General features: G+C 39.8%; 1 protein-coding gene across 8 annotated transcripts in view; it reads left to right on the top strand.

The window, feature by feature from the left end:
* The first annotated feature begins 5,989 nt into the window (after nucleotides 1–5,989).
* Nucleotides 5,990–13,127, top strand: part of TMPRSS7 (transmembrane serine protease 7) — a 56,471-nt gene continuing 49,333 nt past the window's right edge. For 3 of the 8 annotated variants that reach the window (XM_033855837.2, XM_073804231.1, XM_073804233.1), the window contains exon 1: nucleotides 5,995–6,258. In XM_033855837.2, coding sequence (XP_033711728.2) covers nucleotides 6,201–6,258 — 58 coding nt within the window. In that variant the 5' untranslated portion in view covers nucleotides 5,995–6,200. Of the gene's footprint in view, nucleotides 6,259–12,579; nucleotides 12,729–13,127 lie in introns of all 8 variants that reach the window. The other 5 variants (XM_073804232.1, XM_073804230.1, XR_002173968.3 and 2 more) reach the window with 4 other exon arrangements.

The raw sequence follows: 13,127 nt of genomic DNA, 5'->3' as shown, positions 1-13,127 counted from the left end.
AGTAATATTCCATCATATATATGTACCACATCTTCTTTATCCATTCAGCTGTCAATGGGCATTTAGGTTGCTTCCATGACCTGGCTATTGTAAATAGTGCTGCAATGAAAATTGGGGTGCAGATGTCTTTTTAAATTATGGCTTTCTCTGGGTATATGCCCAGTAGTGGGATTGATGGATCATATGCTAATTTTATTTTTAGTTTTTTAAGGAACCTCCATACTGTTCTCCATAGTGGCTGCATCAATTTACATTCCCACCAACAGGGCAAGAGGGTTCCCCTTTCTCCACACCCTTTCCAGCATTTGTTGTTGGTAGATTTTCTGATGATGCCCATTTTAACCGGTGTGAGGTAATACCTCATTGTAGTTTTGATTTGCATTTCTCTCATAATTAGTGATGTTGAGCAGCTTTTCATGTGCTTCTTGGCCATCTGTATGTCTTCTTTGGAGAAATGTCTGTTTAGGTTTTCTGCCCATTTTTGGATTGGGTTGTTTGTTTTTTTAATATTGAGCTGCATGAGCTTTTTATATATTTTGGAGATTAATCCTTTGTCCATTGATTCATTTGCAAATATTTTCTCCCATTCTGAGGGTTGTCTTTTTGTCTTGTTTGTGTTGCCTTTGCTGTGCAAAAGCTTTTAAGATTCATTAGGTCTCATTTGTTTATTTTTGTTTTTATTTCCATTTCTCTAGGAGGTGGGTCATAAAAGATCTTGCTGTGATTTATGTCATAGAGTGTTCTTCCTATGTTTTCCTCTAAGAGTTTTATAGTGTCCGGTCTTACATTTAGGTCTCTAATCCATTCTGAGTTTATTTTTGTGTATGGTGTTAGGGAGTGTTCTCATTTCATTCTTTTACTTGTAACTGTCTAGTTTTCCCAGCACCATTTATTGAATAGACTGTCTTTTTTCTATTGTATATCCTTCCCCCTTTCTCATAGATTAGTTGACCATAGGTGTGTGGGTTTATCTCTGGGCTTTCTATCCTGTTCCATTGATCGATAGTTCTGTTTTCTTTTGTGTTTTTTTTACATCTTTATTGGAGCATAATTGCTTTACAATGGTGTGTTAGTTTCTGCTTTGTAACAAAGTGAATCAGTTATACATATACATATGTTCCCATATCTCTTCCCTCTTGCATCTCCCTCCCTCCCACCCTCCCTATCCCCCCCTCCAGGCGGTCACAAAGCACAGAACTGATCTCCTTGTGCTATGCAGCTGCTTCCCACTAGCTATCTACCTTATGTTTGGTAGTGTATATATGTCCATACCTCTTTCTCGCTTTGTCACAGCTCACCCTTCCGCCTCCCCATATCCTCAAGTCCGTTCTCTAGTAGGTCTGTGTCTTTATCCCTGTCTTACCCCTAGGTTCTTCATGACATTTTTTTCTTAGATTCCATATATATGTGTTAGTATACGGTATTTATCTTTCTGTTTCTGACTTACTTCATTCTGTATGACAGACTCTAGGTCTATCCACCTCAATACAAATAGCTCAATTTCGTTTCTTTTTATGGCTGAATAATATTCCATTGTATATATGTGCCACATCTTCTTTATCAATTCATCCGATGATGGGCATTTAGGGTGTTTCCATCTCCAGGCTATTGTAAATAGAGCTGCAATGAATATTTTGGTACATGACGCTTTTTGAATTATGGTTTTCTCATGGTATATGCCCAGTAGTGGGATTGCTGGGTCATATGGTAGTGCTATCTGAAGTTTTTTAAGGAACCTCCATACTGTTCTCCATAGTGGCTGTACCAATTCACATTCCCAGCAGCAGTGCAAGAGTGTTCCCTTTTCTCCACACCCTCTCCAGCATTTATTGTTTCTAGATTTTTTGATGATGGCCATTCTGACCGGTGTGAGATGATATCTCATTATAGTTTTGATTTGCATTTCTCTAATGATTAATGATGTTGAGCATTCTTTCATGTGTGTGTTGGCAGTCTGTATATCTTCTTTGGAGAAATGTCTATTTAGGTCTTCTGTGCATTTTTGGATTGGGTTGTTTGTTTTTTTGATACTGAGCTGCATGAGCTGCTTGTAAAATTTGGAGATTAATCCTTTGTCAGTTGCTTCATCTGCAAATATTTTCTCCCATTCTGAGGGTTGTCTTTTGGTCTTGTTTATGGCTTCCTTTGCTGTGCAAAAGCTTTTAAGTTTCATTAGGTCCCATTTGTTATTTTTGTTTTTATTTCCATTTCTCTAGGAGGTGTGTCAAAAAGGATCTTGCTGTGATTTATGTCATAGAGTGTTCTGCCTATGTTTTCCTCTAAGAGTTTGATACTTTCTGGCCTTACATTTAGGTCTTTAATCCATTTTGAGCTTATTTTTGTGTATGGTGTTACGGAGTGTTCTAATCTCATACTTTTACATGTACCTGTCCAGTTTTCCCAGCACCACTTATTGAAGAGGCTGTCCTTTCTGCACTGTACTTTCCTGCCTCCTTTATCAAAGATAAGGTGACCATATGTGCGTGGGTTTATCTTTGGGCTTGCTATCCTGTTCCATTGATCTATATTTCTGTTTTTGTGCCAGTACCATATTGTCTTGTTTACTGTAGCTTTGTAGTATAGTCTGAAGTCAGGGAGTCTGATTCCTCCAGCTCTGTTTTTTTCTCTCAAGACTGCTTTGGCTATTTGGGGTCTTTTGTGTCTCCATACAAATTTTCAGATTTTTTGTTCTAGTTCTGTAAAAAATGCCACTGGTAATTTGAAAGGGATTGCACTGAATCTGTAGATTGCTTTGTGTAGTATAGCTGTTTTCACAATATTGATTCTTCCAATCCAAGAACATGGTATATCTTTCCATCTGTTTGTGTCATCTTTCATTTCTTTCATCAGTGTCTTGTAGCTTTGGTTTTTATAAATATATTTTTATATAATACTTGCATATTGTTTTTTAAAATTTATTTATTTTATTTTTCTCTGTGTTGGGTCTTCATTGCTGTGCACAGGCTTTTCTCTAGTTGCGGTGAGTGGGGGCTACTCCTTGTTACAGTGCGTGGGCTTCTCATCGTTGGTGGCTTCTCTTGCTGCAGAGCACGGGCTGTAAGTGTGTGGGTTCAGTAGTTGTGGCTTGCGGGCTCTAGAGCGCAGGATCAGTAGTTGTGGTGCACAGGCTTACATGCTCCACAGCATGTGGGATTTTCCCGGACCAGGGCTCTAACCCATGTCCCTTGCACTGGCAGGCGGATTCTTAACTGCTGTGCCACCAGGGAAGTCCCAGTGTCTTATAGTTTTTTGAGTACAGGTCTTTTACCTCCTTAGGTAGGTTTATTCCTAGGTATTTTATTCTTTTTATTGCAATGGTAAATGGGATTGTTTCCTTAATTTCTCTATCTGATCTTTCATTGTTAGTGTATTGGAATGCAAGAGATTTCTGTGCATTAATTTTGTATCCTGCAACTTTACCAAATTCACTGATTAGCTCTAGTAGTTTTCTGGTGGCATCTTTAGGATTCTGTATGTATAGTATCATGTCATCTGCAAACAGTGACAGTTTTACTTCTTCTTTTCCAATTTGTATTCATTTTATTTCTTTTTCTTCTCTGATTGCCATGGCTAGTTCTTCCAAAACTATGTTGAATAATAGTGGCGAGAGTGGACATCCTTGTTGCTTTGTATTTCTGCATTGTCCATTGTAACTTCTCCTTTTTCATTTCTAATCTTATGGATATGAGTCCTCTCCCTCTTTTTCTTGATGAGTCTGGCTACAGGTTTATCAATTTAGTTTACTTCTCAAAGAACCTGTTTTAGTTTTATTGATCTTTGCTATTGTTTTCTTTGTTTCTATTCCATTTATTTCTGCTCGGATCTTTATGATTTCTTTCCTTCTACTAACTTTGGGTTTTGTTTGTTCTTCTTTCTCTAGTTCCTTTAGGTGTAAGGTGAGATTGTTTATTTGAGATTTTTCTTGTTTCTTGAGGTAGGCTTGTATAGCTATAAACTTCCTTCTTAGAACTGTTTTTGCTGCAGTCCATAGGTTTTGGATCATCATGTCTTCATTGTAATTTGTCTCTAGGTATTTTTTGAATTCCTCTTTGATGTCTTCAGTGATCTCTTGGTCCTTTAGTAACGTATTGTTTAGCCTCCATATGTTTGTGTCTTTTACGCTCTTTTCCCTGTAATGGATTTCTAATCTCATAGCACTGTGGTTGGAAAAGATGTTTAATATGATTTCAATTTTCATAAATTTACCAAGGCTTGAATTGTGACCCAAGATGTGATCTATCCTGGAGCATGTTCCATGTGCACTTGTGAAGAAAGTGTAATCTGCTGTTTTTTGAAGGAATGTGCTATAAATATCAATTAAATCTATCTGTTCTATTGTGTTATTTAAAGCTTGTGTTTCCTTATTAATTTTCTGTTTGGATGATCTGTCCATTGGTGTAAATGAGGTGTTAAAGTCCCCCAATATTATTATGTTACTGTCGATTTCCTCTTTTATAGCTGTTAACAGTTGCCTGATGTATTGTGGTGCTCCTATGTTGGATACATATATGTTTATAATTGTTATATCTTCTTCTTTGATTGATCCCTTGATCATTATATAGTGTCCTTCCTTGTCTCTTGTAACATTCTTTATTTTAAAGTCTCTTTTATCTTATATGAGTATTGCTACTCCAGCTTTCTTTTGATTTACATTTGCATGGAATATCTTTTTCCATCCCCTCACTTTCAGTCTGTATGTGCCCCTAGGTCTGAAGTGGGTCTCTTGTAGGCAGCATATATATGGGTGTTGTTTTTGTATCCATTCCACAAGCCTGTGTCTTTTGGTTGGAGCATTTAATCCATTCATATTTAAGGTAATTATCCATATGTATGTTCCTATTACCTTTTTCTTAACTGGTATGGGTTTGGTTTTGTAGGTCATTTTCTTCTCTTATGTTTCCCACTTAGAGAAGTTGCTTTAGCATATTTTTGTAGAGTTGGTTTGGTGGTGCTTAATTCCCTTAGGTTTTGCTTGTCTGTAAAGCTTTTGATTTCTCCATCGAATCTGAATGAGATCCTTGCCGGGCATAGTACTCTTGGTTGTAGGTTCTTCCCTTTCATTACTTTAAACATACTGTGCCACTCCCTTCTGGTTTGTAGAATCTCTACTGAGAAATCAGCTGTTAACCTTATGGGAGTTCCCTTGTATATTATTTGTTGTTTTTCCCTTGTTGTTTTCAATACTTTTTCTTTGTCTTTCATTTTTGTCAGTTTGATTACTATGTGTCTCAGCATGTTTCTCCTTGGGTTTTCCTGCCTGGGACTCTCTGTACCCCTGGAGTTGGGTGGCTATTTCCTTTCCCATGTTAGGGACGTTTTCAACTGTAGTCTCTTCAAATATTTTCTCAGGTTCTTTTTCTCTCTCTTCTCTTCCTGGGATCCCTATAATGTGAATGTTGTTGCATTTAATGTTGTCCCAGAAGTCTCTTAGGCTGTCTTCATTTCTTTTCATTCTTTTTTCTTTATTCTGTTCCATGACAGTTAATTCCACCATTCTGTCTTCCACGTCACTTACCCGTTCTTCTGCCTCCGTTATTCTGCTATTGATTCCTTCTAGTGTATTTTTCACTTCAGTTATTGTGTTGTTGATCTCTGTTTTTTTGTTCTTTAATTCTTCTAGGTGTTTGTTCTTTAATTCTTCTAGGTCTTTGTTAAACATTTCTTGCATCTTCTGAATCTTTGCCTCCATTCTTTTTCCGAGGTCCTGGATCATCTTCACTATCATTTTTCTGAATTCTTTTTCTGGAAGGTTGCCTATCTCCATTTAGTTGTTTTACTGGGGTTTTATCTTGTTCCTTCATCTGGTACAAAGCCTTCTGTCTTTTCATTTTGTCTATCTTTCTGTCTATCTTTCTATCTTTCTGTGAATTTCCTTCCACAGGCTGCAGAATTGTAGTTCTTGCTTCTGCTTTCTGCCCTCTGGTGGATGAGGCCATCTAAGAGGCTTGTGCAAGCTTCCTGATCAGAGGGACTGGTGGTGGGTAGAGTTGGGTGTTGCTCTGATGGGCAGAGCTCAGTAAAATTTTAATCCACTTGTCTGCTGATGGGTGGGGCTTGGTTCCTTCCCTGTTGGTTTTTTGGCCTGAGGCACCCCAGCACTGGAACCTACCTGGCTCTTTGGTGGGGCTAATGACGGACTCTGGGGGGGCTCACCCCAAGGAGTACTTCCCAGAACTTCTGCTGCCTGTGTCCTTGTCCCCATGGTGAGCCACAGCCACCTCTGTCCCACCTCTGCAGGAGACCCTCCAACACTAGCAGGTAGGTGTGGCTCAGTCTCCTATGGGGTCACTGCTCCTTACCCTGGGTCCCAGTGGGCACACTACTCTGTTTGTGTCCTCCAAGATTGGAGTCTCTGTTTCTCCCAGTCCTGTCAAAGCCTTGCAATCAAATCCCATTAGCCTTCAAAGTCTGATTTTCTAGGAATTCCTCCTCCCATTGCCGGACCCCCAGGTTGGGAAGTCCAGTGGGTGGACTTCTGTGGTATAAGTGTTCTCCAGTTTGTGAGTCACCCACCCAGCAGTATGGGATTTGATTTTGCTGTGATTGTGCCCCTCCTACCATCTCATTGTGGCTTCTCTTTTGTCTTTGGATGTAAGGTGTCTTTTTTGGTGAGTTCTAGTGTCTTCCTGTTGATGATTGTTCAGCAGTAAGTTGTGATTCCAGTGCTCTCGCAAGAGGAAGTGAGCGCATGTCCTTCTACTCTGCCGTCTTGAACCCTAGATCTCATCTGCTTTCTAAAGTTGAATTTAAAAAAGTATTCCTTTGTATTCTAGTGACCTTTCCATAATTTCCAAAATCAATACTTTTTAGTGAAGCAGATTCATTCCTTTATCAAACATTGAGTTAATTCAGCACCTACAGTGAGCCAGAACTTTTCCAGCTCTATATATTCAGATCTCTCTGTGACAGTGCTGTTTACCAACTTGGGCCAATCTGACCCTCTAAGGTTTGTCTGGTAAGGGAAGTGTTGTAGAATGACTTCTGGATTAGTTTACTCAAGTACTCCTTAGCCCGACCACATGCTTTTACTAAATTAAGTACTCTTTATATTACACACTTAAAAAGGGGAAAGAGGTCTTTTTTTTTTTTTAAATTACAATCTGTGTGACCTGAGAGAAAGGTCACAATTTATTTAATATAATTTTATTTATTTATTTATTTTTGGTCACATTGTGTCTTTGTTGCTGCATGTGGGCTTTCTGTAGTTGTGGCCAGTGGAGACTACTCTTCATTGTGGTGTGTGGGCTTCTCATTGCGGTGTGTGGGCTTCTCATTGCGGTGGCTTCTCTTGTTGCAGACCATGGGCTCTAGAGCTCAGGCTCAGTAGTTATGGCACACAGGCTTAGTTGCTCCGCAGCATGTGGGGTCTTCCCAGACCAGGGCTCGAACCCGTGTCCCCTGCATTGGCAGGCAGATTCTTAACCACTGCACCACCAGGGAAGTCCAAGAGATCTTTTTAATGTGTCCATTGAACCAGAAAGAGAAGATGCGGTAGCCATCCACCACCTTATTGTCCCGTTACTGGTCTAATGTAAGACAATCTCGTCTGAACATTCATCCCTTGGTATTGATATGGCTGATCATGGATGATGTACTAACAGCTCCTCCTGGACCATGACTCAGTCATTCTATACCATCCTTCCCTCTCCTCACCAGGGAGGGAAAAGGAGTCAGAAGAGCATGGTGGGGTTTCAGGATAACATCCAGATAATATGGTTAGAATGCCACCTGCAGCTGCCCCAGACTATGACCAGGCTTTAGAATGTTTGCAATACTGTCCATTAAAAGCAAGTTTACTCTTTTGGGAATGACTACCCTCCAAGAGTCCCTCCCACTCCTACAGAAATTGAGGGTGTTATGGGCTTGTGTCATTTGTTCCAAAGACAAGATGAAGTTTAAACTCCCACTATCTTAGAATGTGACCTTATTTGGAAATAGAGTCATTGCAGATATAATTGGTTAATATGAGGTCAAGGAGCTTGGAGATAGAATATTCAGATGACAAGCTAAATAACTGACAAGACAACATGAGAGATGCTGCAAAGTAATGTTTGATGGATTATTATAACTTTATTTAAGTCTCAAGTACTGATATGTACAATTAAGGCTTTGAGTTGGGGGAAGAAGAGAGTGCTGTGGTCTGGGGTTGAAAAGCTGGCAGGAAAGTAAGCTGTTGAAAGTGGTTAGGATTTGAATAAGGTAATGTGGACTGGGGGCACAAGAGTCAAAGGAGAGGGCTGCTAATATCAGCCTCCTCTATGATTCTGTGGCATTTTGTTGACACCTCTTTGATAGCACTTATTACATAATGTTGTAATCATTGGTTTGCCTGTCTGCCTCCTCTATTGAGAGCTTTTTAAGGGCAGAGATATAGTTTATTCAGTTAAAAAATATTTGGCCTCTGTCTCATAGTAGGCATGCAATACGTATTGAGTAAACAGAAGGGTAGGTGAACAAATGGATGAATATACATTGAAACTGCATGATTTGACAGAGCAGGTTTAACAGATGTGATGGGAGGACACAGAAAGGTAGCTTGGTACCACACTGAGGAAGACCTTGAATGTCAGACTAGGGAGCTAAACAAAAGGAGACTGGGCTCCATTGTCAAGGACGGAGGTGACACTGGAGAGTTATTTTAGGAAGATGTATTTAGTAGTGATGTGTACATGGGAAGGATGAGCCTAGACGAGGAAAACCTGTTAAGGGGATATTACAACAGTCCAGATCTAGGGGCTCTCTAAGACACTCCACGTCATTTCATTTTTAAAAATAATCCATGTGATATGATGTAAAGATTAGGATCAAGCTCCCTGTGAGTCAGCAGGAAAAGAGAGGCTAGGATCACTGTTGTGTCCCTTTATTACAGGACCCTAAGGGAGATAGTGTTAAGTGGCAGGCTGGCTTCCCAGGCTGCTGTGCAACCTTGTGTTTCCTCAGGATTCACTCCCCTCTGCAGAGAGCTTGGTGGTGAGTGGTGATCAGGTGACAACTTTGCACATGGCTATCTGTCATAACAGAGAGAAGTGGATCCTAAATAGCAGAAAAGAACTTTATCTGTTGCGAGAGAGCCGGTGTCTCCTCTGGTTAGGCAAGGATGGAAGTGTCACTCCCCCGCCACCGCCCCTTGCTAAGTGCCTTCTGTGCCAGAGGCTCAGAACCTTGCTCATGTTAGATGGATGACTTGGCCCTACCCCCAGGCCTTCAGATGTGCTGGGCTCATCTTTGGGCAGAAGGTTGAAGCATTTTAAATACTTTCATGCGATGAATTGATGTATTGGCTAGGTTATGTGCTCTCAGCGATCACTGCCGAATCCAATGGCGAGATATTTCTCCTCTGACCCAGCTCACTGCATACTATTTGCTCACCAGCCAGTGGGCAGACACCTGCCTCCCTTCCCTCAGCACAGGGACCTTTGTTCCTGGGGAAGGAACAGAAACCTCTTCACTGTCTTTCAAGATCTTTGTGATGGGAAGCACTAGCTTACATCTGGCTATTGTGATTGTCTTTGGCCATGTGTTCTGGGAATTGAAGGGATTTTTGCACCAGAACATCCATGCCAGCAAAAGGAGGTGAATACAAGCTCATTCACCAAGACTTTCCTGTACCCCAGCTGCCTTGGCTATTGCCTCTCAAAACCAGTGGCTTATCTAGAGTTGACTCCTGGAGTTGATAATTTTCTCTCTAACATTTTATCAAGAAAAATTTGAAACATATACTTGAAAAACTTCTGTAGTGTAAATGCATATATCCACACCTAGATTCTACATTAACATTTGCTACACTTACTTTATCATATATCTATCCATCTGGAGGGGATCATTTTTAAACAATCCTTGAGTTGATACAATGAACACATTTTCAGTAATAATCATGGAATAAAGTGAGAAAACAATAACAAAACACAGTAAAAAGTTTTATTCGACTTTGTATGCATAATTTTGCTAGAAAAAGTAGTTAACAAAATAAGTATTACAGAAAAAATATTATATATAAAATATTATACCTTGCAGTTCACAGTCTGTATACTTGTTTTACATTTTAAATATTAATTAATTTTGAATGGTCACATGGAGTAACAGATATGAAATAATTGCGATTCTGTTTCTTCATCTTTACAATCATTGTACTATTATTGCCTATGTTGAATATTCTATTTAAGTGCAGGAATATGCAGTACCACAGGAGACAAGGATTCTACTCCAAGTAAACTTAAATGATTCCAAACTGTTAGAAACTTACACTCAGAATGAGCATGTGTCATAGAGTCCTCTTGTGCTTGAGACCAACTGTACAAATGGGAGTTTTTCAAATTAACTTCTATATAATATTTCTCATTTATTAAACAATGAGTTATAAAACTGTGCTCATTTTGAAGCTTATGTATATATTATTAAAACTCAGTTGTAGGGCTTCCCTGGTGGTGCAGTGGTTGAGAGTCTGTCTGCCAATGCAGGGGACAGGGGTTCGAGCCCTGGTCTGGGAAGATCCCACATGCCGCGGAGCGACTGGGCCCGTGAGCCACAACTGCTGAGCCTGCGCGTCTGGAGCTTGTGCTCCGCAACGGGAGAGGCCGCAACAGTGAGAGGCCTGCGCACCGCAATGAAGAGTGGCCCCCGCTCGCCGCAAGTAGAGAAAGCCCATGCACAGAAACGAAGACCCAACACAGCCAAAAATAAAAATAAATAAATTAAAAAAAAAAAAAAAAAAAAAAAAAAACTCAGTTGTAATGGAAGCAATTGTTTAGAACTTATACCAAAGATTTTTTTCAGAGAAAAGTATTTTATCACTGAAATTATTTAGAATTGCTGGCAAATGGAGATTTAAAAAAAAAAAATAGCCTGTAGTTGGTTTTATGATTGTTTTAAAATTCTGTATATATAGTTCAGCCTCCTACGATTTGCTGCCCCTTTCCCATTCTTGGTGTCAAAGAGAAACAGAGGCACACTAGTGAAAAGCTGTAAGGACAGATTTTGTTCAGTACTAGTGTAATAGGGGAAAGAGTCTTCAGAATAGAATTTAGCTCAATTCCAAATACAGTAAAGACAGCTGGTCATTTATGGCAAATGAGCAGAGTGAGGGGGTCAGTGGATGGGAGATGACTAAGAGGAAACACCAAGGGTAGATAGATTCTTGCTAAAGGCAGGACAAGGATTTATACATCAAGAATGGAGGATGAAGAACTTGATCAGATATCAAAGTAGGGGGGATTCTCACTAAGCTGATAGCAAGATTCTTATTACAACTGGGTAGGCAGTTGCTGTCAGGACCCAAGAATGAGGCCTGGTCACAAAGAGGGCTCAGAGGAGCCTGTCTAAAGTTTGACTCTCAAGAAGAAAGTCTTCTCAGTGCCACTGCCCAGGACATATATTTTACTTATATTGGTGAAATGCGTAATTTTAGAAATAAGGGAAATAATACAAAAAGGATGGGCAATTAAAGAAATCTTTAAATTTCCCAATCTTATCATTATAAAGGCTAAAACATTATTAGTCATTTCATCACTGTTATTAATAAATAACAAAGCCAGGAAGCAGATTTGTACAACATGACATAATTTGTTTGTGAGGCTTTAACTAGTAATTTTCCACCACTTTCAGTAGGCACTTTCTCACTTGCTTCTTTATGACCATCCCCTGAATGATGCAGAGTTTGTGTCCAAATCAGCAGAGCAGTGCTTCCCCTTTAAAGGGCAATTGATCAGCTTTCCATTGATTCTTAGTGTCTAGAGGGAAGCCTGTCTGTGTCACAGGGACAAGGGGTGCAATGTGTCAGCTTGTTCCACCTGTGTGCTGAGGAAAAACCTGACGGTGCATCTCACGATTACTCTCCGCTTCCTACCCTTGAACCTAATTCAGATCGACATGGGGACGAATGGGAGAGATGGGAAAAGAAGATTTTCATCAGGAAAGGCCTGGGTTTACTGAGAACTGCAAGAGAAGGGGGGAAAAAAAGGGGGGAAAACCCCCAACCTCTTGGATAGGGATTTTCAGAGAGTATAGCTGGAAAGCTAAGAGCAGAATTGGACAGTGAGGCTTCTGGAGTTGGCTTGAGATGCCAGCAAGAGAAATGGGTGTGTGGGGGGGCATTTCTTTTCTTTTTTTCTTATTGAGGTAAAATTGGAATGAAACATTATATAATTTCAGGTGTACAACATTATAAACTGATATTTATATACACTACAATGTGATCATCACCCTAAGTCTAATCACCATCTATCACCATACAATTCACCCCCTTCACCCATTTTACCCTCCCCTGGGCAGCATGGGGATTTCTAAGAAGCAATGCTGAGGGTTATACATTAGATCTCATAATATACTTTAGTAGGTGCAGACAAAAATATAAATGACTTGTAAATATTTGGGGGTTGTTGGACTGTATCCTCGTGAGGCAACCTTGCCTTGAGGCTGGGCTCTGAGAGGCCTGACTCATATTAGGGTAACATTAAAAAGCCTTTAGTTTGGGTTTGCAAGGCTCTCTGCTAGGTCCCTTTAACATTCACTATATAGTAATGAGGCAGCTTCAGTTTCTGAACTGGAGCCGGTGGAGGTAAATTGATTCCTTTCCTCGGAAAGCTAGCTTGAATGTGGCAACCAATTCTTCTCAAGCGGGAATGTAAGGGGCTGAAAACTGGCTTGGAGGTACCTCTGGATGTTCACCTGCAGAACAACTAAAAATGGACAAAGAAAACAGTGATGTTTCATCCAAACCTGCTGATGTGAATGTAAGTACATCGAGAGAAGCCTTCTCTGTTACTCGAATGCCATTTATTGCTGACCCTTTTAGTAAAATGAGACTGAGTTACTTTACAAAAATAAAGGAAACAATAATAAAATACTTAGCTTTCCTTTGGAACTTAATGGATTTTACAAATTTGAGCTTGTTTTAAAGTGCTGTACTTGGCAATTGATTTGCAGCTGTTTTTCTAAAACTCCAGGGAAATGGTACTGATCTCTACACAAATTCCACTTTAAAATTTAATCAGGGCTAACTGAGACTGCCTATAATGTGTTCCCACACTTAAAGACCAAACCTTGACCTTGTCAGTTCTACATGGGCTAGCATTTCTGTGTGTTTTCCTTTTTTACTTCTTGGGGGGAATATTTGAAAGTAGCTTGACACT

The sequence above is a fragment of the Tursiops truncatus genome, chromosome 4 (assembly GCF_011762595.2).
Source record: "Tursiops truncatus isolate mTurTru1 chromosome 4, mTurTru1.mat.Y, whole genome shotgun sequence".
Taxonomy (NCBI): Eukaryota; Metazoa; Chordata; class Mammalia; order Artiodactyla; family Delphinidae; genus Tursiops; species Tursiops truncatus.
This window is presented reverse-complemented; position numbering and strand designations above follow the sequence as displayed.